Source organism: Lampetra planeri, chromosome 34 (assembly GCF_965212315.1).
Source record: "Lampetra planeri chromosome 34, kcLamPlan1.2.h2, whole genome shotgun sequence".
Taxonomy (NCBI): Eukaryota; Metazoa; Chordata; class Hyperoartia; order Petromyzontiformes; family Petromyzontidae; genus Lampetra; species Lampetra planeri.
The window spans coordinates 1137293-1164165 of record NC_136140.1 but is presented as its reverse complement, the minus strand read 5'-3'; the positions used below and the strand labels follow the sequence as shown (position 1 = coordinate 1164165).

General features: G+C 50.4%; 1 protein-coding gene across 2 annotated transcripts in view; it reads left to right on the top strand.

Moving 5' to 3' along the window:
- The window catches only part of LOC144730016 (uncharacterized), a 38491-nt gene extending 17780 nt beyond the window's left edge, over positions 1-20711 (top strand). Inside the window, exons 4-5 of one of the 2 annotated variants that reach the window (XM_078610462.1) lie at positions 6441-6782; positions 16071-20711. In XM_078610462.1, the coding sequence (XP_078466588.1) occupies positions 6441-6782; positions 16071-16315 (587 nt within the window). In that variant the 3' untranslated portion in view covers positions 16316-20711. Of the gene's footprint in view, positions 1-6440; positions 6783-11194; positions 14188-16070 lie in introns of those variants that run through there. The other variant, XM_078610461.1, reaches the window with a different exon arrangement.
- The last annotated feature ends 6162 nt before the right edge of the window (positions 20712-26873 follow it).

Sequence of the window (26873 nt, the reverse complement as noted above, 5' to 3'; positions counted from 1 at the left end):
CCTGTCTCTTGTTTTTTCTCTTCGGCGAAAAGATAAATGCGTTTTCTCGTGAGATTGTTAACGCCTCAGGTGCTTTGCTTTAAAACACTCACAACATTATAATCAGTTTTCCGTTGGTGAAGTATCCCCAGCAACAGTTATGTTTTTCTCGAAATGCTATACGTCGTATTTTGTTTAGTTTTTTTTCCACTTGTAACGTACTCCAGGCTATTCTTGCAAACCAGACATGCCTCGTCTGGTTATAAATGAAGTGCATCTGTTTCATATATATATGCTATCTTGCTGATCATTAGAGCTGCTGCCATTGTGTGATGATTTAGCGCACTGGACTTGGCTGATTCAATCTCCCGGCGCGGCAGCTGAAAAAGTAGCAAAGTTTCTTAAATCACTTCCCCTCTGCCCCTACCCCCTGACCCCCTCTGTGCACCCAGCAGCATGAATGGGCTACGCCATGATGAGTCGCGCTTGTGGTGGGTGGGGTGACGTGTGGGTACTACCCACCTCCTCAGAGATGTCTTGCCAGCTAGAGGGCCTGTGTAGAGCTCCCTCTCCTTGAGACCCATCCACCGGCGGTGGCGAGAGCAGGCACTTGCAGGGCTGCACCTTTACCGTCTGCGGCTGTGCTGTGACTGCAGGCTGTTGTGGTGAGGTCTCCATGGATTCGTTGCCCACTGCCCTGACTCAGGCACTATGTAAATCTGTATAAGATTAAGCCAAGCTGTTACCACTATCATTGCTTCTTCTTGCTTTTTTTTAGTCAAGTCTTTTTTTCTTACATCAGATTAATCACAACATGCACGTGGCCAGTCCACGCTAGGTTATTATAATGCCATTTCTTGCTGAATACTCACTCGGTGGCAACGCAGTGCGAGATTACCGGCAGCTATTTTTGTTCATCCGATTACAACATCGAATTGTTTGGCGATGCTGCCCGCTGCTGCATTGGGCAGTGGTGCACACACAAGCACGGATAACGAATAAAGGCTGAACACACACGGATAACGGATAACGAAGCGCACCTTCCCATCAGCGCGGTTGGCTACGTACAGCGTGTGAACAAAGTTCACCCTCCGTACGTACAGCAACACTGTGGCCTTCAAGTGGAAAATATGATAAAATATGATAAAAGGCATCGTTTCCTACAATGGCCCCCTCTTCATAGGTGTGAAGAAGGAGCGTGTTGCTATGTGCTTTGTTATCACATTACGTCTTACACAATACTCGCCAACACGTTTCGCCCTTGAAAAAGAGCCTTCTGGGCTCAATTGGCTCTCAACGGGTGTGTGCGTACAGCCCTTTTGTCAATCCACTGCTGGATGAGGGCCTCCCCACGTGGCATAGGTCATGGGGTCTGCTTTTGCTACGTAATAATAATATTGTAAAGCGCCTTTCATATTGATTACATCTCAAAGCACTTTACAACAAAACAACGCTTACAAGTATGGATGCAATCCAATCGAAATACGGTAACATTTTAATAATAATACTGCAAGGACATTTATGACTGCTGCACTCACAATATCGATAGAATGAAGAACCAACGAGGATGAAAGCCAACAACAATAATTCATGACACTCACAGTGTGGCTAACATCCAAGCATGCGTCACCACTGGTCAATGAGGGTTGGCTATGAGCATAGACATGGAAACATAGCATTGCATTAGTCCCGCAGCAGCCTATAACAACCCAGTTTAACACGCAGGCTTTCGCGACCGATATTATTCATGACAAAGGTTAGATCGCGACACGTTTATACTTACGTCATCAAACCCAAAAACTTTGATTACGTATTTACAACCCGGTTTACGCACGGTGTCCGCCCATCCATGGACTTTACAGGCTCAATGCCCGCTTAGCTTCTGAGAATTGACGAGATCTGAGACAGCCCTCGTCATTTGGTCTTACCTCGTTATGGATACAACTCAATGGCGATGCGTAGAGCAGTGGTGGTGCGCAAGCGAAATTTAACAAATACAGACCCCAACACATCTCGGACTTCTTTGCCTCAGGAATGCAGAGCGGTTAAATTCTTTGGGAAATGTTTTATTGGGTCCACAAATGCATTCCGATGGTGGATTGTGCTTTGAACAAACCTTCCCACAATGCACTGTGCCGGGAACATTTAATAATTTTTACCGTGAATGTCCATTTCTTTTTAAGGCCACAGTGTTATTGACGATTTTGTTTGAGTTTGTGTTGTTCTAAGAGTAAAGTATGGTATTGTCACTCGGGCATGTTAAGAAATCCACGGCTATGGTGTTTTCGCTGGTTGCCTGGCATCGTGGTAACGAGCTGTGAGGCCGTGTGAGCCGTAGCGCCGCGTGGGCTGGGTGGCTGCGTGGCCCTGTCTGAATTGGGTCATTTAGCAGCGCAACTGTAGCCGGCATCAAGGCTTCTAGGCCCCCCACACACACGCGCACGCAGACATCTTGTGCAACGTGAAGGAATGTGTGGGGCTGTGATGGGTCCCAGCCAGGAGTCCAATAGAGGAACGCTGTTCCCAAAGCAAGGCCCTCTTAGATTGCTTTGAATAGCGCTTTGTCTTAAAACAGTCGTTAACTGATAGCTTCTGCATAGCTGCCTCTCCTGTGGCTTCATGTCTACTTGCCAAACCGATACACCGTACAATACCCCACCACAGTGAAATGCAGTTATGTTTATAGTCTCGTCTGCACGTGTCTGTAGAGGCAGGGAGCAGTGGTACGGCAGTGAACATGCTGCGCTACGAACCCGGCGACCCGAGTTCGAATCCCGCTCGAGGCCAACACCAGTTTACAATTGTCTGAACCGGCCCGGGGCCTCCCCGAGGTGCGGTGTGTAAACATCGCGACGAGGGAGACAAAGACGGCTGCGTGTGATGTTGGCCGCCCACCCGCTTGTGTACCATGCCAGCCTTAATAGGGGCTCGCTAACCGCACTTGCCACAACAGTCTGTTCAGGCTATATCGGGAGGGTCTTTGTCAATATACAATAAAATAATAGCTTAAGCTCTACTGCTGGATGAAGGCTTCTCCACTTGTACGTTTGGTTGCGTGTGTTGGTCGACCATACTTCACCTTGCTGGCCATCTTGGGTTTGTGAAGACAGGGGGGAGGGGCAACACTCGTTTCAGTTTTTCCCCAATGCCAATGTTAGCCATCGTTCACTACTCGGCGTGCCAACGTGTTTGAAGATCGAATCTGGTTGCAAGTGCAGTGCGCTGCTAATTCTTAAACAACGATGTAGCAGCGTCTCACGGCCAGTTTAACTCCGGCCAAAAATAAACACGAGTACCTGGGGCGGTAATGGAGGACAATTACATAAGCTCGCGGTGACGAGTGTGGCTGTGCATGCGTGGAGGAGCTGGCCACCCCACCGCCACCTCCAGCCCGCAGCCTTGGCAGCCTTAGTTGGCACTCAGGCAACACCAGACAGGGGAATTCTTTGTGCGACTACCTCCGTACGGACAAAGCAGCTTGCCCAGAAATCTCAACAATTGCCAAGGTGTATATTGTAAGCTAATGATTCGGAAATTTGCTCAAGAGTTATAATTTGTTTGAAAAACGTTTTGTTATGGGGCGGCTTGCTGCCTCGAATGGTGGAGAGGAATATAGAGGGAGGGATGGAGAGGTGGAAGAGGAGACAGAGGAAGAGACAAATGGAGATAGAGCGATACATCGAGATACATTGGGACATCCAGCACAGAGAAGGCAAGAGAAAGTTGCGGAGAGACTGGGCTCGATATCAGAATAAAAGTTTTGCTGGCTGGCTGGGCGAGACGGGTGGAGGGACGATCACATCCAAAGTACGTGCGAGTTGCTCGTCATAATAAAAAAGCAATGGGGCGAATTTGTGCGGTGTTAGCTGTGCCAGGCTGTACCGTGGACCGTGCTGTACCAAGGTACGATGTGTTCGTGCCTGTAGAAGGACGTCTGCTATTTTCTTTGATTATCCGGCATTAGGGAATGCTGGGAGCTGCACACGGCTGGAGAGTGAATCCCCTTTGCCACGTCGACAATCCCCATTCGAGCCACTCGTCTTGTGAGGGGCTCGTCAGAGAGGGGAGGAGGCATCGTTCGTGTGTGGTCTCATGGATAAGATTCCGGTTTCTTCCACCCGTTTAAAGTTAACATTGGAAGACTGATTGTATTCGTGAAAGCGGTGTGTGCATGCTTGTGTGTGTGTATTAATGGGGAGCGGTAGCGTAGCAGTTAGTGCACTGCGCTATAAACCCAGCAGCCCGAATTCGATTCCTACGCACGGCCAACACCAGGTTTACGATTGTCTGAACTGGTCCTGGGCCTCCCCTAGATCGACTCAAATGAGTACCTGGTGCGGTGTGTAAACATCACCACTGGGGAGACAAAGGCGGCCGGGCGTAGTGTTGGCCACCCACCCCATCGTGTGCCGTGCCGGCCATCATAGGTGCTCGCTAACAGCACTTGCCCCAACAGTCTGGTGAAGGCTATATGGGGAATCTTTGTGTTTGTGTTCATCCATGCATGGCTGGGTTTGAGTGTGGGCATATGTAAAACGTTCCTGTGTGCGCTCACGTGCATACGTCTGCATATTTTGTGTGCGTGTGTGCCTGCGTGCAAGCATGCGTGTGGGTAGTGTGAAGGGCGGCCGTGCGGCGGTTAGCGTGCTGGCACTACGAACCCGTTGACCTGAATTTAATATCCTGCCTGTGGCACACATAAGTGGCAAATATCTGAACCGTTCGTGGACCTCCCCGAGGTCAACCGAGGCTTAAATGAGTACCTGTTGTGGTGTATAAACACCCAACATTGGAGATACAAAGGTGGCCAGGCGTGATTGCTTGGAACACCACCCGCTCATGCTCGCTAAGCACCACTTGCTCCAACGGTCTGTGAAATGGTCCATGGTGAATCTTTGCGTGCGTGGGTGCGGTGGTGTAGCGGTTAGAGCGCTGAGCTATGCACCTGGCGACCCGGGTTCGATTCCCGCTCACGGCCAACACCAGTGGCGATTATCTGAACCGGTCCTGGGCCTCCCCTAGGTCGACTCAGCCTCAAATGAGTACCTGGTGCAGCGTGTAAACATCGTCACTGGGGAGACAAAGGCGGTCGGGCGTGGTGCTGGCCACCCACCCCCTCGTTTACCGTCCCAGCCTTCATAGGTGCTCGCTAACAGCACTTTCCCCAACAGTCTGTTCAGGCTACACGGGGGATCTTTGTCTTTGTTGATTGAGATTGACGCACTGCGCGACAAACCCGGCGACCCGTCGAGTTCGATTCCCGCTCACAGTCAACATCGGTGATGATTTATCTGAATCGGTCCTTGCGGCCTATGAGACACAGAAGGTCAAACGTAGTCTAGTTTGGATAATATTGGTCTGAAAATCCAACAGGCCGATGGACTAATCACATTTGTACAGAGTTATACTTTTTTCCGCATCAATGCCACCGTCACATAGCAACTTCCCGTAGGGCCACGGAATGGAGTCCTGCTTATTATTGCCCTGCCGAAGAGGCTAAAACACAGACCGCTGTCTCTGATACGCATGCGTGACCGCGCTTTTCGCTGGAATGCGTGCGTCCGCAGCTGCAGCTGTGTCCGATTTTAGCATTATCTCTAATCTTAACAGATTCTTTGACGTAAATTCAAAACACGACCGCTTCCTTTAAGAGCCGTGCCAAGGAAACAGCGCCACCGCAGTAAAATATTCCATCCGTCGTTTGATTAATGTTTCCATCAAAGAGTTTGGATTGGCTCTTGAATACTTTTGTGTTGCAAGCATTCGCTGTGTAACTTCTGGAATAGACAAATGAGTCATTGGCCAGGAAAAAAAAACACGAGCAAAGCCCTTCATCAATATTAGTTGGAAGTTTATTTGACACGAGCAAATACTGCAAGTTAAACATTGTTGAAGCGTGTGTGTTCATGCTGTACGGCCCGGGTTTTGGGAAGTGCGCTGTTCTTCAGAAATTTATTTGAGCTTATTTTTTTATTCGGAATTGAGCTGCTCATCTCAGTTCCTGAAGAAGCTGCCTGCACGTAGAGCGAAACGTCGGACACCGTGCCGAACAACGCTCGGTACAACTCAAAGAAAATACATGACAGGGACATTTTTTTACAGCAGCACAACCGCGAAATGATCAAGTGATCAAAATTGTTTTTTTACCTTGAGGGCTTCGCTCTCTTTAGGTAACAACCACTGAAAGGACCGAGTTAATCCCTGACTGGGAATTGAACTGCCGTTAAACCGCAGCAACACTTAGAAAGAGGTGCCACACGCGTACCATGTACGGTGAGTCCTAGCGAAGCGCGTGGTCTTCACGCAACGCGTTTTCGCGACTTTTAGTTTTCCTCACAGCACACTCGGCAGCCTCGTTCATCGCTGGACACTTGTGCGCGTGCGGCACCCGTGGGCCTTGCCCGAGATGACCCCTTGACTTTGTACCCGTGACAAGACGTCGATCGACTCTGTCTTGTCAGTCGCAGCCGGCGACGGGGGGGCCTTGCTGGCGAGCCTGGGGAGCGAGGAGGGTGGCGGCGGTGGCGGCGACGGGACGGTGGTGACCGTTCCCCCCAGAGCGTCGGGACGGCCGAATCCGTGCGGAGGGGGAGCGCACGACGGAGCGGGGGGGAGCGAGGCGGAGGCGCCGTCCGCCCCCAAGGAGGAGCGCATCGCCGGCGAGCAGCGCGGCGCCGGCCGGCCGAGCGGCCGCAAGAAGACGAAGAAGACGACAGCGATGGCGGCGGCCAACGGCAAGAAGAGGAAACCGAGCGGCAAGAGCATCGCCTCGGCCTCGCAGATCCCGGTGGAGGCGGCTGACGGTAAGTGGGAGCTCGGCAGCGGCGGTGGTGGGGAGCGGTGGTGCAGCGGTTAGCGTGCCGAGATACGAACCGGGCGACCCGAGTTCGATTCCCGGACGCGGCCACCAACACCGGTAACGATTAATCTGAACCGGTCCTGGGCCTCGCCCGAGGTCGACTTGGCCTCAACCTGGAGCGACGTGCAGTGAACATCGCCACTGGGGAGACAAATGCCATTGGCCATGTGGTACTTGACACGCTCACGCACAATGCAAATGATCACGCACGCGTTTTGCCGTCTGCTCGATGAGGACGTTGGTCATATCGACGCCTCGATAGGTGAATTGTTAACGTTCTTCAAGTGACCGTGATATACACAGACAGACCGCAGCCATTTGCGCCAAACTTGAGCGTTGATTGGTTCATGAAGGTACACACGAATGGGGAACGAGGTTCGTAAATTCAGTGTCATGGGCGAGCGTTGGGCGTGGGTACAGGAAGAGGATTGGAGATGGGGATTTTGTGTTGAGGTGAAATTTTAAAATTAAGAGTGTACACACACACACGAATTTGAGAGCGACTTGGCATCCTTTCGTACAATAAGGGTGGAAATATTGTCGAATTAATTCAACAAAGAGGAAGGGTGGGTGGTAATTTCAGACCCAGGAAGGCAAACCCTATTTTACCCATAAGCTCTATTATTTGTCAATTGCGGTCTTGCCCAATGCGGCATTTTCCAGGAACGTAACCCCCTGCTTTCAGCGAGGTATTACTGTCCACGTGTACGTGTTTGTGCGCATGCGTACACTTAATTGCATGCACGGTTATCAATGCAGTTTGTTGCCATCTGGGCCAGGTATGACTGTGATTAGAGTGCGTGGCTCAACATCTGAAATTGGCATGTACATATGTGTGTTGAACTTCATTCGCACCGTACGTAGCCAGCCGTGCCAATCGGGGGAGCCCATTAAGCGCCGAAAAGAGGCGCGTTTGGGCTGCCGTGATTGCGCGCGGCAAACCTTCGGTCTGACCGTGCTACGGCACCGGAGATTGAGGCTTCTCCACCCCGCACGCTTGTGATGCCACGTGCAGGGATCAAGTGGTGCGGTGCCTCCGGATGTGTCACAGGAAGTGTCACAGGAAGTGACACGGTTGTGGCTGTTGCTGGGGTTGTTGGGAGGCGCGGGCGGGGAGCGGATGGCACGCTGCAGTTTCATAACCACCATTGTTATTCACGCTGCCGTGCGAGTGAGTGAGGTACAAAAGGGCATCACCTCCGCCAGTGTTATCCTTTCCTGCGGAGCGGAGGGGAAAGGCAGACTGGTGACTTGGGGCTGGACAGTGGTTGACAATGGGGAGGTGGGGGGTGCTTTTAAAAACAATTTGAGACTCTATAATAATTAATTATAATAAGTCCTATTTGTAGCTTGTGCATAATTAGTGGAGTGAGTCCCTAATGCAAGTCACACTATTGTATGTGAACGGTTTATTTTAAATAAGATAGCCAACACGTATTCAGGACTCATTGTAAATATAATAAAAATGTGCATTTATAAGGCAGTAAAATCAGAGCAATGTACATCAGACAGATTAATTATGGGACGGCAACAAAGAATCTTTATGGGGTCAATATATCTACTGATTTGTAAGAAATCAGCCACGCTTTTCTGATTGTGAGACTGTCCCCAGCCGTAGAAATGTCGAATTCCCGCCACTGGCTCGCGGCCATCAAATGAGCCGAACGTGGGCGCCTTTCCCTCCCGTGCAGAAACTGCCCGCGCGCGTGAACGCAGTCGGAGTCAGGCTCTCTTGCTATGATCAGGTGCGAGAGCAATTCCCAGGCAAGGTATAATCATTATCGTGTCCCAGTGTCAACCATGAACATGTTAAGCCAATCAGAAGAATACAGAGATAAATTGCTTCGATGGGCAATTTCTGTTCTCTAAACTTGTTCCTGCCCATTGTAATGTAGTTACTTTTCCTCCGTCGTAGAACAGGCAGGTTTCTTGACAGAGGTGGGACAAAGTCATTGTCATGCAAGTCCAAGTCGAGTCGCAAGTCATCAAATTCATGACTCGAGTCTGACTCGAGTCCAAGTCACATGACTCGAGTCCACATCTCATAGGTGGGACAAAGTCATTGTTATGCAAGTCCAAGTCGAGTCGCAAGTCATCAAATTAATGACTCGAGTCTGACTCGAGTCCAAGTCACATGACTCGAGTCCACACCTCTGTTTCTTGACACTCATACCAGAACTTGCATGACTTTGTGACTGGTTGTGGCTTTTGTCCTCTACTTGAACAACTTAAACAATAACACACACACTCACGGTCGTGCACGAATACAATTAGAATATTAATTGTAATCAAGGCCGCATAACCTTCAATCTGAAACACAAGGATTTGTATCATCGTAAGTACACACACAATCGAGTGTACGTACTGTACATTGTGTACAGTATTTTCTTGCCATTGTTGAGACTTTTGGTGTCGTTGGCAAGGACCGCAATGCGATTCACAAAATCTTCCTCGGCCAAAGATTGCCACAATTGTGGGGCAAACGCTTCTCTGTTATCGGAATGCCCTGAAATCTGGCAGTTTAATTTAACGAAAGCCCGGCTTGATCACACCGAGAAAGGAACCGCTGCCAAATCAACGTATCACGTGATATGTCGCTTGTAAGAGCAACGGCGCTAAGCACGTATCGTGAAGGTGGACGTCTAAAAAAAAATTGTAGTTTAATTTCATTTTCAAGTACTTTCCTTTTTACAAATGACAAGCGCGTAGTGCCACCGAAATGAATGTTTAATGCTCGTGTCAGCCTTTAAATGTATTCTTTATAAATTATTATACCCAACATATTAAAGGAATATTTTTTATTTTTACAAGTTAGATCGCAATATCTTACGTTAGCAACGAAGGAGCGGCCGGCCCTGTTTCCGCAAGTTAAATATTCTCTCGTTTTCAGATAAAAAGGAAATCGTATTCAGATAATTTCAGAAACAAACACGATGACATTTTTTTTAGTCAAGACACCTAATACAGATACATTTCCTGTCTTTACAAAACATTATACATATTAAATTAGCCTGTGGAGTATTGTATTCTCGAATGTATTGAGTCAAGTTCATCTTAGGATATTTAAAGCTTTCCTAGTAGATATAAAGAAAACTGACATTTTACCTCGCCTAATGGAGTTTGGAATATAATGGCACCTGCTTGAAATTACCATCGCATAGTTATTGCTACGAAAGAATATATATACATATATAAAATAAGCTATGACATCTAAGCACATTACCAGGACTTGCTCCACTTACAGATACAATGTCTCTTTCTTTTCACCACATTGATCTCTTGCGCTCTTAAAATTGCACAAAATGAAATATATTTGACACGCTGTCATTGCCGAAATGGCTTCAGGCAACCCGGACTGGAGCCGCAGAAACTCGCGGCCGATTTTAGCGCTCAAAGCTTTCCCCCGTTGTCCTCGCGGGCTCGTGAAGTCGTGCCGATGTGTCACGCCGGGCCTGCTGAACTGCGTCCTCTCAAACTACGGGGGCCTTGTTAGTCGCCTCCTTGACCAGCTCCCCGCACTGTTGGCGTGTCGCCACCCGCCCGGTATTGCTTTACTGCGTCGGCACGGGGGTCCCACAGTTTACTCGGAGTGCTCTTGCCAATGACGCCTGAAAATCCAACGGTATTTATCTCACAAGCCCGACTCTACTGATGACGCCCGCAAGTGCAAACCCGGTCTCCAGATGGCCCATAAGGTGAAACGAAAAATATACAAATACACTTGTATGAATGCGTACGTTTGTCATTTGTTCAGTATTTATTTGTTAGCAATAATCTTGAGCCGCTTTCTCCATAATACTTGAGTCCAGTCAGAGTGCTCAAAATGAGCTTGGGGTGGTGGGATTTCCCCGTTCCTGTACGAGTACGTGTACAGCCCTGTTTGTGTCGAATCACTGCTGAATGAGGGGCTCCTCATGCCGTGTGGGTCTTGGGGGTTATTTGACCATACTTCACCGCACCAGTCACTGTGGGTCGACGAAGGCAGGTGCTGTAGTATAAACTGGACACATCACTCACAACGATTGATCCTTACGTCACGGGGCTTACGAATAAACCCAAATAATAATTTTGCACTGCGGTGGGTATAAGTCATGACACAAGACCAGACGCCTCCTTTCCATATCTGTCCATCCACGTAAACAAATGTGTCGCACATCCCATCAGCTACACGGCATTCTGATTAACGCGTAACATCAGCAGCATTGGTTCAAGACAATCGAATAAGCTGGGTTTCGTGGTACTAATGCGATCGCAGCCTGAACTACTAACACTTCTTCCTCTGCTCGTTTCCCCACTAACAACTCTCCACTCTCCACTGCTGCTGCTGCTGCGCGGCGGAGGGCACGCTCCCCCCAGAATGCTGCGTGTCCGTGCTGCTGGCTTGCCTCTTCTGCCACTGCTCGACGAACGCGCTGGCGTGCGTGACCACCGCCCTCTCGCTCTGCCTCTCCGGCCTCGACCACCTCTGCCTCCTCTGTCGCTGCTGCTGCTGCTGCTGCGGCGCCGGAGCCGCCGGCGGCGGCGCCGGAGGAGCCGCGGCGGCCGCCCTCGTGCTGGAGGGGCCGCTCCTCTCGAGCGGCGCCGACGGGGCCGACGGGGCCGACGGCTCGTGCTGCGGACATCCGGAGGACGCTTCCTGCGACTCGTGCGGGGAGTCGTGCGGGGAGGTGGCGGACTGCCTGGAGATCTGCTTCGAGCTCTCCGAAATGTGTCACCACAATTAGCCGCTGTGCGCGCGCGCGCATTGCGCAACGTGGGGCCGGCACCGAGCGGGCAGGCGGGCTGGCGGTGGGGCGGTCACTGCTCGTCGTGCAGGTTCGTGGTTCGAACCCCATCGGCCGCCCCCAGGTTAATACTGCCGGATGTGTTAACCGTGAGTATGCAAGGGGGGGGTTAACGTTTACTTAGGAGAACGTTGTCCCAGCCCCCCGCCCCGTGGCGTTATTTCTAACAGGCCGTGTGTGCCGGAGTCACGGTACAAATTTGCGAAGTTTAACAAATTATTCGCAAAGTACTTAATCGGGTAAAACCACATAGCAACATCACCCCCTACAGTGAAATTGCTGCACTTTGTGTCTGTGAAACATTGCGCCTTCATGATAGCCCCTGCGTGGATACCAAATGTTCGGGTGATTTGATTTTCCCGGTACAGCGGTGGTATGCCACCACACTTGGCCAATTTAAGCGGCGATTGTTTGAATGCATAATATATGGTATAAGGCAAAAAAAAAAACATTCAGTGCCGTATTTGACAAAAATCTGCAATCACCGTGTATGTAACATCCATACGGTGGGAATCTGTATCACAAATCGAAATTGACGCTGTTAAAATGACCCCGTGGCGAGCACCTCCGGCCGTACGCTGCACACCCAACCCGTCCTGACGCAGCCCGCCACTCATCCTCTCTCCGATGTGTCCTTGGCGCCGTACCGCTTGGCGTTCGGCTCGATAAAATGATGATGAAACAATTCCTGAAGAGGCTCCCCAAGCGGGTGGAGCGAAACGTCGGACACCGTGCCGAACGTCACGCGGTCCGACCCGAGCGCGCGTCGGGATATTGCTCGCTCTGTTAAACCGCTTTCTCTTGTTAGCGTTTGCGTCCCTTTGTTACCGAGCCAGCAGCCGTGGGGGTGAGCGGAGGACGAGCTGTCAGGTTGCATTTGAAATGCCCTCTTGGCTTCCTCGCTGCCATATCGGCAGGACTTTTGCAGAATTTTCCCAAAGCACCGCGCCGTTGAGTTCACTCGCGCTTTTCAAGTTCTGCGCTAAAGTCTCCCGACTGAGATCCGCGGCCGCTTTGAACGCCCGCAATGATTCATGCCTTTGCCCGTAATGAGATTTGCAACTTTTAATAACGAGTCCTCCTGCACGGGGGCGCCTGCACCGACTCGTGTTTCGCGGCTTCACTTCCGATCGCTTTCGTGCTTTCACTGTTTTCCATGCGTTTACTTACAAAGGAAACATTGCCAAGCGCGGTCGCCCACCCAAACACCCACGTGGCGTCCAATTATAGAAAGGATGCTGTCGGGGCGCGTGCGTGCGTGCATGCGCGTGTGTGAGCGTGTGTGAGTGTGTGTGAGTTAGCCAGTGCCTATTAATGTCAGCACAGCACGCTAGGTGATGGTGTGCCTGGCACCAAAGTCAGAGATCCCCCGTGTAGCCTGTAACAGACTGTTGGAGCAAGTGCTGTTAGCGAGTAGCGCCTATGAAGGCCAGCACGGCACACGAGGGGGTGGGTGGCCAACACCACGCCCAACAGCCTTCGTGTCGCCGAGTGGTGATGTTTTCTACACACCGCGCAAAGGTGCTCATTTGAGGCTGAGTCGACCTAGGGCGAGGCCCAGTACCGGTTCAGATAATCGTCACCGATGTTGGCCGTGAGCGGGAATCGAACTCGGGTAGCCGGGGTCGTAGCGCAGTGCTCTAGCCACTACGCCGACGCTCTCCACAAACAACACACAAGACACACACAACACACAAACCACATACACAACACCACATACACAACACACACACAAACGCAGAGAGTGAGTTTGTGTTTCTTCATCTGATGCTACCGTCCACGGGGACTCTTCTCTGTAATTCTTCACGTGGGCGATTCCCGGCTTTGAGACGGTCCCCAAGGGATGGAGCGAGCATGTGTGTGTGCGTGTGTGTGTATATGTGTGTGTGTGTGTATACGTGTGTGTATACGTGTGTGTGTATGTGTGTATATGTGTGTGTGTATATGTGTGTGTGTGTATGTGTGTGTGTGTGGCGTGTGTGTGGTGTGTGTGTGTATATGTGTGTGCGCGTGTTTTTAAATCCGTCGGTATGAACAATGAAAACTATCCATGAGGATGTAGCTTTGTTAAGTGTTGGGCTAGCGTCGTTACGCTGTGTGTGTGTGTGTCCTAAACTAAGCTGTATTTTAGCAGGTAAGGCCCACCGAGCTATGTAGCTCTTTTTCAGAAGCGACCTGGCCACAAATGATAGCTCAACGAAGTGGCTAATCACGTGGACATTTCTAGCAGCCAAATACTCTAAAGGCGGGTCCGTCTCTAAATGTCGAGGGAAAAAACGGAGGATCCAGAGAAAAAGTCCACACGACCACGGGGAGAGAGACACAGCAGCAGGCGTCAGGGTCGGTATCGTACCCACAACCTCCTGCATACCAGGCGAGGTAGTTAACATCTCCTAGGCACCGTGGCTGCGTGTGTGTAGAGACGCCCGCCCGGCATGTGCACGCACGAGGGTGACAATGTGAACTGCGCGCCCGGAGAAGAGAAACGTCTCGCGAAAGCCGCAATGTTTTCAAATCGCAAACCACCCTGAGACTTGAACAGAGTAAAGTGTGTTTACACTCCAATGTCGAGTCGCTTGAGTTCGTGAGCAGTGTCACATCCATACTTACTCCTGCTTCGTGGTCGGGGGGGGGGGGGGTGGTGGTTGGGGGGGGGTGGTTGGGGGGGGGGTGGTTGGGTGGGGGTGGTTGGGGGAGGGGTGGTTGGGGGGGGTTTCGGGGCGGGGGTGGTTGGGGGGGGGTGGGGTGGTTGGGGAGGGGTGGTTGGGGGGGGGTGGTTGGGGGAGGGATGGTTGGGGGGGGGGGTTGGGGGGGGTGGTTGGGGGAGGGGTGGTTGGGGGAGGGGTTCAGGGCGGGGGTGGTTAGGGGAGGGATGGTTGGGGGGGGTGGTTGGGGGGGGCTCCACCACAGGCGGTGGTCACGGGTCAACCCAACGAGTCGTCGTCGTCTCGGGGTTGACGAGGTCGCCACCGACTTGTGCGAAGGCAACTGACTCGCCGTGCTGCTGGAGAGAGACGAGACCCCACTCCGCTGCTGGCCTAGGCCCCCAACGGGTGGTGAGCGCTCGCCAACGTGACTTCACGTGGCGCCCTTCACAATAACGTTGTCACGGAGTGCTTCGCGGGCAAACATGATCGTTACGAGATTAAAAATTGATGCGTGCGATCGTTAAAAATATACAAAGTTCACAATATAGAACGGATTATGAAATACGTCTTCGGCCACATTTTTCAAACCGCAATCAATTCCTCGTATCAGCCGGTGTCCATCGTGCACTCCACTTGAACACCACGTCGACCCAGCACCCTGCACCATGAACACCCTACACCATTAAAACCCTACACACTGCACCATGAACACCCTACACACTGCACAATGAACACCTCTGCATTCAGAAACCGGACTGAGAATCCTGAACCTCGGACTATGAACCCAGAACCTGAATTGGCAACCCAACAAACCCGGACCACGAGACCACAAACCCGGACTAGAAACCCACAATCCCACAGACATTTTGACTTTCACTTGTCGGGATGATGATGATGATCGATCATAGCTGTATTTTCCACCGATCCGTGCTCGCCAATTGGCCGTTGCAAGCAGAGACAACATTGGCTTTGCGTCATCACACGACGAACGCGTGGACTCCGAACACTCGCGCTGAGATCCACCCAGACGGCGCGTCAAGTCAACCGCGAGCCTCGGCACCGCCTGTAACGCTGCCACCACCAACTCCTCCATCACGATCCAAATCTCCACAGCAACCTGCACCAGTATCACCACGACCATCACCACCACATTAGCCATCGCCACCATTGCCGTCACTTCCAACCTCCGATTCGCAGGGTTGACTACGTACGGTGTGGAAGAAGGAGTCAAGATACATCATTACGTACACTGCTATCACCATCATTACTATCACGTCCACTGCCATCATCATCACCTCCAACCACCATTACCATCGCTTCCAATCGGCATCACATTCACTGTCACCTCCACCATCATCTTCAGCGCGAACATCGATGCCAACCACCATCACCATCATGTCCACTCATCATCATTCCCGTCAACTTCACCGACATGTCTATCCCTGTGTCTCACTGCCATCTCTGTCTGTCTCACTCTCGGTCTCACTCACTGGTCGCGTTTCTGTCTGTCCCAACCCATCTCTCGATAACACACAAATTCGTGAAGCGTCTCTCACTGTCCCACTCTCTCCGTCCCACTCCATCTCCACTCTCTCACTCATTGTCCCACTCTCTCCATCTCACTCCATCTCCAATTTCTCTCATTGTCCCACTCTCTCCATCCCACTCCATCTCCACTCTCTCCATCCCACTCCATCTCCACTCACTCCATCTCCACTCTCTCCATCTCACTCCATCTCCACTCTCTCACTCCCTCGTCATCTCACTCTGCCCTCTCCCCCCCCCCGTCACGCCCCACAGGCTGCTGCATCAGCTGCGTGCTCGCGTGCCTCTTCTGCGAGTTCCTCAGCATGTGCAACGCGCTGCTCAGCTGCGGCGAGTGCGAGGAGTGCTGCTGCTGCTGCTGCGCGCAGGCGTGCGGCGCGGACGCCTGCTGCGCCGGCGAGGACGGCCAAGCGTGCTGCTGCTGCGACTGCGAGCTGGCGGCCGCCTGCTGCGAGAACGACGAGTGCCTGGAGGTCTGCTGCGGGTTCTGCGCCGGCTGAGACGCAGACATCAACCCCCCCCTACACCCCCGTGGACGGCGCTCACGACGGAACAAACGGAACGCGGCCGCTAGCCACATCATGGCTCCATCGCTGCACCGCACCATCATCGCTCCATCATCACTCCATCTTCACTCCATCTTCACACCATCTTCACTGCATCATCGCTCCATCGCTCCATCGCTGCATCGCCCACATGGGCGCCCTTAAAATTCAGATCCAGTCGCAAAACGAAACAAACGAGTATGCCAGAGGAGATTTGTTGTCTTGCGTTGTGTCTCCCTTTAAACTCATCTCACGAAGAGCTGTTATGGGGGCTCGTGATCTCAGTGACAGCTCTATTGGTGCAATAGTGCCAGTGAGCTCTATTGAAAGCACGATCTCAATGAGAGCTCTATCAAGGCAGGATTCTCTATGTGCTGTGTTGAGACAATCTCAATTTAGAGCTCTTCAAACCACAATCTCAACGAGGGCTCTATTGAGGCCACAGCCTCAATTGCTCTCCGATCCGTGGGCAGGCCCACAAGTTGCACTGCCCACTTCGTCGTCGTTGCGCACGAAAGGCCCCAAGTTTTCCTCCGGGGCCTCGGCCGCTGCTTCGGTCGCGAAACGTCGGACACGACGACGAACGGCACGCGGCACGGCTCGCGAGCACGGCGGGAGAGCCGTGCCGCAGCACCGCCGGTGGCGTCGCCTCCACCGCCCGCTCGCCCTTCCTCGCACCAGACACTGGGGGACTGATGCGACGATGACTGGAAGAACCCCCGTGTCTGTCGAGGGCCCGGCCCTGGGACGTCGCTGCGAGTGCCGAGGTGTTTGACGTCGATGTTCTGCTTTCGTTTTTGACTCCGCTCGCTCGCTCGCTCGGGGGGCTGCCTTGCCACGCGCTCGCGCAGTGCCGGTGTCGTGGACGCAGGCTTGGTGGACCGTGTAGAGATGGAGACTCTGTGAGGCGTCCGTCTGCAGGGTGACGAGGTCGTGCCTGCTCGAGGCAGTGCAGCAAGGCGGTCGCTCACCCGACCTTGTGATCTCCGAGTCGCGTCCATGCGCGTGCATTATTGAGAGCCCATTTAACGTTTTATAATTTTAAGGATTACATTTTAGTTTGTACTTTGCACTCGCGATTTCTACATTAAAAAGGCGTTTTTACATGGGAAGGCCTTGCTGAGTCTTAAGACTCAATGTCAGGAGGGTCCTGCCCAGGGCTTATTTATGGCCAATTCTGCGGGACTTCTCACCCATGTATGGCTATGACATGACCAGCAGGTGGTAGTACAGCAAGTAGGCTGATTGTCATCCTGGACTGGTTCTGAGCAGTGCTGCTGAGACGAGGGTGTTCTCAAGGTACTGTTTATTCACGGTAACGTTTTTTGGGTTAGATCGCGTAAATGTGACTGCGTCGTACACCCAACACCACCTGGCACGGCCTATCGGTAAGGTTTGTCACGTGAACAAAACGTGCCAATTGGTTACTACTTCAGCACCCCACACGGTTGTGCGTTAACAAACCCACAACATCTACAAACGAGTACGACGTTCCGCTGGTGATCACAACAACGGCATAATCAGGCGACGGCCAGATTTAATCGTGAATAATTGGCCGCGAAAGCCGACGTGTTGAAAAGGTTTTGGTTTAATTAAACACGTTGAGTCTTGATCCGAAACAAGTCCTTGTGCGGTTGAGTCTCAGGACTATTTCCCAAGGCAGGCCACGCTTCGCCACGCCTGTCGGCTCTGCGTTTGGTTGGCCATGTGGGAAGGAGCCAGAGCACCCGCGGGACATCCTGAGTCTACGCTGATAGGGTGACCTGCTTTCTGTACTACCGCCTTACACGTGTGTTCCACCAAAGATGTCTCTTTTAAAGAAATATATAAATGTATGTATTTTTTAGGACTCGTTCCAAATGATATTGCAGCAGCAAGTTTAGAGGCTATATTAATAAGTATTAGAGTTAGTGTTCCTGAATGGCAATCATCTGCATACGGAGATGTGTTTTTACATACCTAAATATATGTGCATACCTGCACTCACCGGTAACGCTTGCCATGCTGAGTCGTTGGTGTTTTGGGTCGGGTTGCGTCAGTAGAATGTGTGTCGTACACCCCTCCTCCGCCCAACACGGCCGATTCACGAAGGTGCCGGGGCCGCAAACAGCCCCAACACCGGACGACATCTTCTTGGTTCTTTCGGTAAAGTCACGTAGAAGGGAAGTAATAAAATAATACAAATAAAACATAATAAAATAATTCTCACGACGTTTCGGCCACAACGCAAGCAGTCGTTCTCACCTGAGGACGACTGCTTGCGTTGTGTCCGAAACACCTGAGGACGACTGCTTGCGTTGTGGCCGAAACGTCGTGAGAATTATTTTATTATGTTTTATTTTTATTATTTTATTACTTCCCTTCTACGTCCTCACCTGAGGACGACTGCTTGCGTTGTGGCCGAAACGTCGTGAGAATTATTTTATTATGTTTAATTTTTATTATTTTATTACTTCCCTTCTACGTGACTTTACCGAAAGAACCAAGAAGATGAATCCCTGCAGTCACGAAAGCTTTAAATCGAAACCGGACGACATCTTTGCAATTCTGGTAACTGCCTAATGATGCCGGCTGTAACTACCAGCGAAACGCCCGCACACAAATCGCTCAATGTGTGTGGCTCACTCTCCAACAACACATCGCGTGACGACTTTACGAATTGTCTGCGTCCCGTGGAGGAGGGCGCGCTCACTAAGCACAATGCTGCTTGTTCGCACCGTATGTCACAGTTGGCGACATACGGTGGGAAAGAAGTTAAACATGCATACATACGACAAAACGTGTATTACGAAACATTGTACTGGGGGAGACAGCCAAGGCGTTACTCCCACAATCCCACTCCTGGTTTGGTGTTTGCCTCTGCGGTCTCCTGAGTCCGCGTGGAAGCAGCAACCGGTGATGAAGGTGCTCACGCGCAGTGACACCCGATTACGCGGTTGAAATATTAATTTTGATCAAGGCTGCGAGAACCTCAAATGTAAATATATTAATGTCCGATAAATTACCCTCATCCTTATAAACCAAGAGATGCCTTTGAATGCTGGTGCCAAATAAATAAGCATCGCTTTGTGTTGTAGGGGGAGGCAGCTTTATGAAAATGAAGCAATAACAGTTGTGTTCCATTATAATACGAATCTGAAACAATCAACACGTGCAAAGAACTTGGAACAAAAGCTGACGGTTGCACAGAGAAGCGTGGAGAGGAGATTCGCGCTTGGGACATTACGCTGAGCCTCAGACAAAAGGGACACGTGGATCGCGGAACGAACAGAAATCGGGAGACGTCACATTGACAATCAAACGAGGCTTGGGCCGGACGCATCGCTGGGTGGGATGAGGGCCGGTGGGTGAGACTGGTGACGGAACGACAGCCAAAGGAGGGAGCGTGACCAAGGGGACGATCCGCTGCGGAGATCGGTTCACTTGGAGGATCCTTGTCCCCAGGGCCTTGTCTGGCGCCTTGTTGTTTGGCCCTGAGCAGGGCCGGTGGCGTGGCTTCGTGTTGCTGTTGCTGTGGAGGCCGGGAGATCGAAGATCGATGTTCGGTCGCCGCGTCGGAGGTATTCGTCGTGACGTCTCGCGCGGCAACGGAGTGGGGCCACGCGGAGGCCGCTGACGTCTTCCACGCCCCGCTGCGGAGATGGAGTGATTAGATGAGTTTGCGCGCAGGAGCGAGATGGGTGGTGATGGTGTGGGGAGGCCTTCATCCAGCAGTGGATGGTGGTGGTGGTGGTGAATGGTTCTTAAGGTCACAAATTAGCGTGCCAAGGCAAGGGATGGCTTTGAATGCTGGTGCCGAATACAAACCATTGTCTTGTGTGGTGAAGACGGTGATAGTCGAACAATCATCTATTGCGTGATGAAGATAACGTTAGGAGTTTAACTTTTCACTTGGGATTTTTAATCTCTATGCAAATACAACTTTGAGTCTCGTTATTTTTTCGTTTTACCAACCTGTTCATTGCCATCACATGATACGTTTATCACTACAGACTCTGTATATGGTATATACCAAAGTATATTTTCAAGGTTACATTGATGATGTACTAGTATTATTGTTAATGTACCAATGTTAACTGTTTCAAATGTGGACCATTTTGTAAGCTACATAACTGACCAATTAGCTACATTGCAATCGTGATGGATATTTGTGCAGCTTAAACGGTTTGCGTTGTGTCATATGTGCGTTTTCTTTTGCTTTTGATCGTTTATATTCTAATGCTTCGCATTGATAACGGTGTAGTATGTTAACAGCCATATCGCTTTAAATGTGGATCAATTAAAGGCTGCAGTTAACACTACTGAGCGTACTGATGTAAAATATAGTTCAATAAATTTGAGGATGATGGCATTGCTATGTGTGTGGTGTGTGTAGAGGCTGATATCATAAATCGTTGGCTCCAACTGTGAATTTGCCATTCCAGCCGGCATATTATAGATGTAACAAAGACAACGTGGGCTCCCTTGCCTGCTTGACACCGCGTTATCCTATTGTGTGTGGGGTTTTTTCGCATCTGTGCTGTTATCAAGCTCTCTGATGTGTGTGTGTGTGTTTGGGATGTACACACTCTGAGCCATTGATGGACATTGCACGTTCGTATGACAGTGGCCAGACTTTCCATGGCACAATCACTGTTGACGTCCCCCAAAATAAAAGCCCCTATTTACCCTGGCAGAACTTTTGCTCCCGATGTTGATGTAGGGAAACGGTTATCATTTTTACTTTGAGGCGGTTGAGGCGGGTTATTGAGTCGGCAGTAGGCGGAGTGGTGAATCATCGCTGCTGCGACGACGACGAAGATGCCTCCTCCGCGTTTGTGAACCGGGCACCAAGTTGATACGGGTTGTGGGTGACCACGGCCGTACACCGGTGATTTTAATATTCATTTGTTTTCATTTAAAGAATGGAGAGTGCGTTGAGACAAGTCCCGGACTTGGACTCGCAAACCTTCTGGTTGTAAGTCACACGTGCTGAGTTTACCCCAAAGAGAGCGAGAAAGCGAAGACGCGTGTGTAAATAGTTTTCAGTTGGTAAATAGCACAGAAGAACGTTGTATTATGCAGAAGCATAATCCGATTAGCGCCAGTCAACGACTGTGTAAACCACCTATTGTGATTTGTGGTTTGCCAAAACGGAGCCGATAACAAACAATAATCCCGTCAATTAAAACGACGTAGACTCGACGGGTTTCCGAGCAGAGGGAAATATTTAATAACAAAAAGACAGCGTGCTCGAAATGGATTGTGTTAATAAACATTGCTCGGGAATTAACTTTTTGTTGGCAGATTAGCAAAAAAAACCCATGCCAAGTGTGTGTGTGTGTTTAAACGACTACACCCATGTTGCATTAGAGGATGGATTAGCCTCACGTGTGATAATTACGCATTGTGGAGACCGATTTAATTTATTCATCTAATCGTCCTCGCGGTGCATCTGGTCAGAGAATTGAGTTCTTGTGAAATCTGGCAGCTCTCCATTTAATTATAGCACGAACAACAAGCGAGCAGGCCAGTCTGTTAACTTCGCCTCAACATTGCGTTGGGCTGTTCAACACCGGCGCACTCTCTCGTACACCGGTGCCTCCACGGTTACGAAATACTTTGGAAAATTCCGCAACCCTCGGCGTCGTTTCGTCGTCGCCGCAATGTTCGAGCGCGGCGTTCGTCACCTTCGCCAACTCGAACGTGCCGGCCACAGAGTGGGGCGCGAGATGGCACGCGCAGCGCTTCTGCGCATCCCACAAGCGGCTTCCTCCATTCTTCTTGGAAGAGTGCTTTGCATGGAGAATTCCAAATGGCCGTTTCTTAGAAGTCATTAGTGCCTCGTGATTTGAGTTAATAGGACGCACCAGCCAGACTTTATCAGCGCCCATTTGTTGCCACTTATAGCACTGAGCCTTTTTTAGTCGTGCAAACCGCGTCGAGGCATCACTGATGCTTCGGGTGTTTGTGCCTGGTTGAGAGTGGCTGAGCGAATGATGTAAACTCTTAAGGACGCTCTCGAAATGTAGACAACTTATATTTGAGTCTACAATCTTGATATAAAAAAAATACAATATTGAAGCTAAAACATTAGATGTTGGGCTCTCCAAGATGTAGCTGTTGCTTTTGTACCTTTTGGTTTACGAACCCAGACCTCCAAAAGTTTGTGCCTGGAGGTTTTTTTTAATAAATATCGAATTACAAATGTGACTACAATCTAATGAAAATGGGAGCATTTGTATAAATTTTGGGCCCTTCAAATGTTGGGGAAAATAATGTTAACAATGACATTTTCAACCCAGCCATCGCTGTGATTATCACTAGAATAGTCGCGTCTCCACACGCGCACGCAACTGTGTTGTCGTCTATCGGCCTTTCGGCTTTTGCATTGCCCAAGAGCATTCCTTAAAGTGAGCAAACTCCGGAACGATTTTCACCTTCTGGGTCCCATCAGCAGAGTCAGCTGGTTTAAACAAATGCTTGCTGGATCGCCTGATGTCGTGGACAAGATCACTCCGTCTGAACTGTGGGTCCCCGTTCGAATGGATAAAAGCCCAAAACGAAAATCAATGAGTTTGTGGAGGGAGCTTGAAGAGTGCTGAATCAAAACGTGACATCAGATTTTCAAGTCCAAAAAACCCACATTTCTGTATTCAGGACCACAAAAATGTGGAGGCGAATGTGGCCTATGCTATTATATTTAAACGTAGATGTCTGTGGGTTTTTACCATGCTGAATAAATATGTAGCATCACATGTTTTGGGGTACCTTTTGGAAAAGTACGGCACGAAAGCTGGTATGTAGAGCTGTAGGCCTTGTGGAGTGTCAAGTTCCCCAACAGGAAGGACACGTTTATTTCAATATAAATATACGATATATATTCATCTATATGGTCACTGGGCAATCCCAAATGTGTTGGGTTAAGAGACCATGATGAATTGGAGAACCACCTTCACTCTCCACCCGGCACAACTTGCGATGTTTTATCCACCAGATAGGCTTCTCGTTGTTGTAAGCGTCACTCAACCTTGTGTTCAGCTCCCTTCTGTCCAGCCGAACAAGAGCTGCCAGGGCATGCATTATCTGGGTTGGCCTCCCTGCTGCACACTGAGATACCACCTTGAGGAGCGTTATCTACAGTCGTGTTTATGAGATGAGTAATTTGGCTCAAATATTTAAGCAGTTTGAGGAAACGCAGACCACCGGCCCATGCATTTTGGGAATGCATTTCATACAGATAAAGGCAGTTCGCCTTAGCAACCGGGGCAGTGATTGTAGGAAACAAGCCACGTGTTCCAAGGTAACTTATGCCACCTTGTCAACTGTTGCTTAGGTCTTGTCATAATAATCCAAGCCACGCAATGGTAAGAATAAAACAAACGCAAGCAGCTGCTCCCAGGCCTGGCAAGGAACGTCCCACCCATTACTCTGAGAATTATCACCACTTCGATCGAGCACGGGAAGCATTCGTTGCGTCATTGTCAGCGTTGCGGTGCACGGTAAGGATGCGTGTGCAGGCCCCGTTTGTCATTCCACTGCTGGATGAGGGCCCCTCCACAACCCAGTGGGCCCTGGGGGTTATTTGGCCACGCTTTACTCGTGTGCGCATTGGTGAAGGCACGGGGCATCGATGCGTGATCGTAGAAGTACAATACAACAACTGACTTTAGGAGTCAACGGTGCCGTTCTATCATCGCAAGGCCCGCGGGCCCCTGGCGGCCCCTGGTGGTATTTCGTGCGACCCCCGACACTACACACAGAGTGACAACACCCCCCATCAACATCATCGTCGTCGTGCTGCTGTCAAACCCACAATGGTTTCAAATGTGTGGCGGCCCTCACACTGATGACGTCTTAGCGCGATAGTGTCCCTGTCTGAAAATGAGTGAAGAACACTGTGCTCAAGAGGGATCTTCTCCTGATGTGAACAGTTCATGCGCAGATGCTGGATTGATTGTGTATTAAGTTACGTGTATGCATTGGGCTTTCCTGGGTAAACAAGACTCAAAACAGCGTTGTTGTAGAGAGCCTACTTCAACGTGTGATCAATGCGCATTCGTGATGGGTACTGGACTCTTTAAGAACACGCAATAACAAATGTTCCTACACACTGATTGGCCGCCACGAGTCACATCGTCGTACGGATGGATTGTTGCATCTTCGGGCCGTGCAAGCTGGCACCTCCAGCATGTGGACGGCCTTCACCCAGCAGTGGATTGATCATGGCCGATGACGCTGATAATCCCGAATTGGTACCGTATTGCACACGTGCGCGCACACTCGCACATCCCAGTAGGGCTGAAAGATTAATCGATTTCAAATCGAAATCGCAATTTGAAACAATGCGATTCGCAAATCGCAAAGGCATTGTTTTCACAAATCGTTTTATTTATTATTATTAGTATTACTTTATTTATTTTCCATAACAATTGTTCTGTTTGATTGTTCTATTTCAATTAAAACATTTAAATAAATACATGTTGGAAGCAATTCAAATCTTTTAAGTTCTCATCCTTGCATTAGAATATGTAGGTCAGTTCATATTTTAATGGTATCATGTGGTAATGCTCCATCACATGTTTTAAATCTATAACGCAGTGAAAATTTAATTGAAGCTTGACTTTAAAAAATGTAATCGCAAATCAGATCGCAATCGCAATCTGCCAGAAAAATCACAATTAGATATTTTTCCCAAATCGCTCAGCCCTCCATCCCAGGCCACACGTGGCGGCAGCAGCAGCAGGGCAAGAGGACCCTCAAGACGCGGGTATCGATCACTCGCAAATCTCCCGCTACGTCCGGGGGACTTAGCGATGCCACGCAGTTTTAGAGCCTCCCGTGCTCATGCGGCTGCCATCAGCGAGCTCTCCGCACCGCTGACTCGATGTGCAACGATAGAGGCAGCTAATTCCTCCTAAAACCCCCTGTGTGGCTTCTTGTCGTGGTGTTTCCCACTATTCCGCCTCCTGGCGTGGGCCCTCTGCCTCGGCACGCTGCGAGCCCGTGGCCCCGGCCGTCGACTGCGCGCCGCTGTGGCCGCGTCCCACGGCGCTCCCGGGCGCTCATTGCGCCTCTCTCCCTGCGGTCAGCGCGAAGGTGAAGACGCAACTCTGCGAACGCTCCCTCGTGCCGCTTGCCGGCGGAAGGGGCCTCCGCTAGAGGGCGCCATAGACAGCCCCTCTTCCACGCTGACCAGACGCCGTAGGACTGTGTATGTTGAACTTCGTTCGCACCGTACGTAGCCAACGGTGCTAATCGGAGGCGCAGGGGAAGGACAACAAACTAAGCACACGCGCGGCAGAGCGGTGTATTTGGCCAACTCTTCCACGCTTGTAAGAGCTGGGGAGTACCCCCACCACTTTACTTCACGCACGTGACCTGCTGATTGATCTTCTGGCATGTGCGGGTTGCTGTTCGAAGCTCTTGCCCCCGTTGTTGGGACTGCCGCGCCGGGAGATCGAACGGCCGCCCAACTGCGACGCAGGCTCAGTGTCGCTGGCCCCTGCACCGCTGTGGCAGCCTCCCGCACCCGGAATACCTCCAGTAAAATCGAGCGAGAGCCACCGAGTGAGGATTCAACTTTGGTTGTGCTTCAGAGAGGCTGCCCTCCGCTGACGCTACACACAGTGCCGGATTCAGCTAGTGCGGGGCCTGTAGCATCTGTTATAAAGGGGACTTAAATGTACTAAAACACATTAAAACACAAATTTTTTTAACTTGCACAATAAAGTAATTGTATTTTTTCATTTGCTATACAGCCAGATAATACGACAAATCGCTAACCTTAAACACCCAGTCGTTCATAAAAGTTGATGGCGGTATAGTACTATAGTAATAGAGCAAGTGCAGAATCACTGAACCGGAATTGATAGCTTGAAAGCATTTAGTGCGGGGCCTGTAGCATATGTAAGCTACTGCATGTGAAGCTACTACATGTGTAGCTACTACATGTGTAGCTACTACAACAAATGTAGCTACTTGTGCTACTCGGAAAATCGCCAAACCACCGATGCAGATGAACCGGAGGTTCGTGCTTGTAATATTTGGCCAATTTTTTTTGTTAAATATATGTCCTAACAAAGTATGTATCAATACGTGAATATACGTGTTGAAACAAATGTGCGAGAGGTAAGCGTGGCGCCCGGAGAAAACCCGATCCATTTCACTTGCAAACCGCCAATTAAAAGCTTTTGTCTCCACCAATTACGATTTAATTTTGATAATAACCTTGCTCACTTAGAGAACCATATAAATATTCCTCGTTTTTTTTTATTTCCAGCAAGCACCGGGTTGTCTGGAACAATTGTGTTCGCAGCACAGCCAACACTGGAGGCGCCTCCTCCCGTGTTAATGATGAACACCTCAGAAGGCAATGCGCGTCGCGATGTTCATGCGGACAAGACAATGTCGTAATCAAAGCTGAACATCTCAATTGCCCCCTAATTAATCCGAGTACTGATCCTAATCACCGTTGTCATAGTGCACGGCGGAGGCGGCGCGCAATGAAGTCGAACAAGCCTTCGTCCGTGCC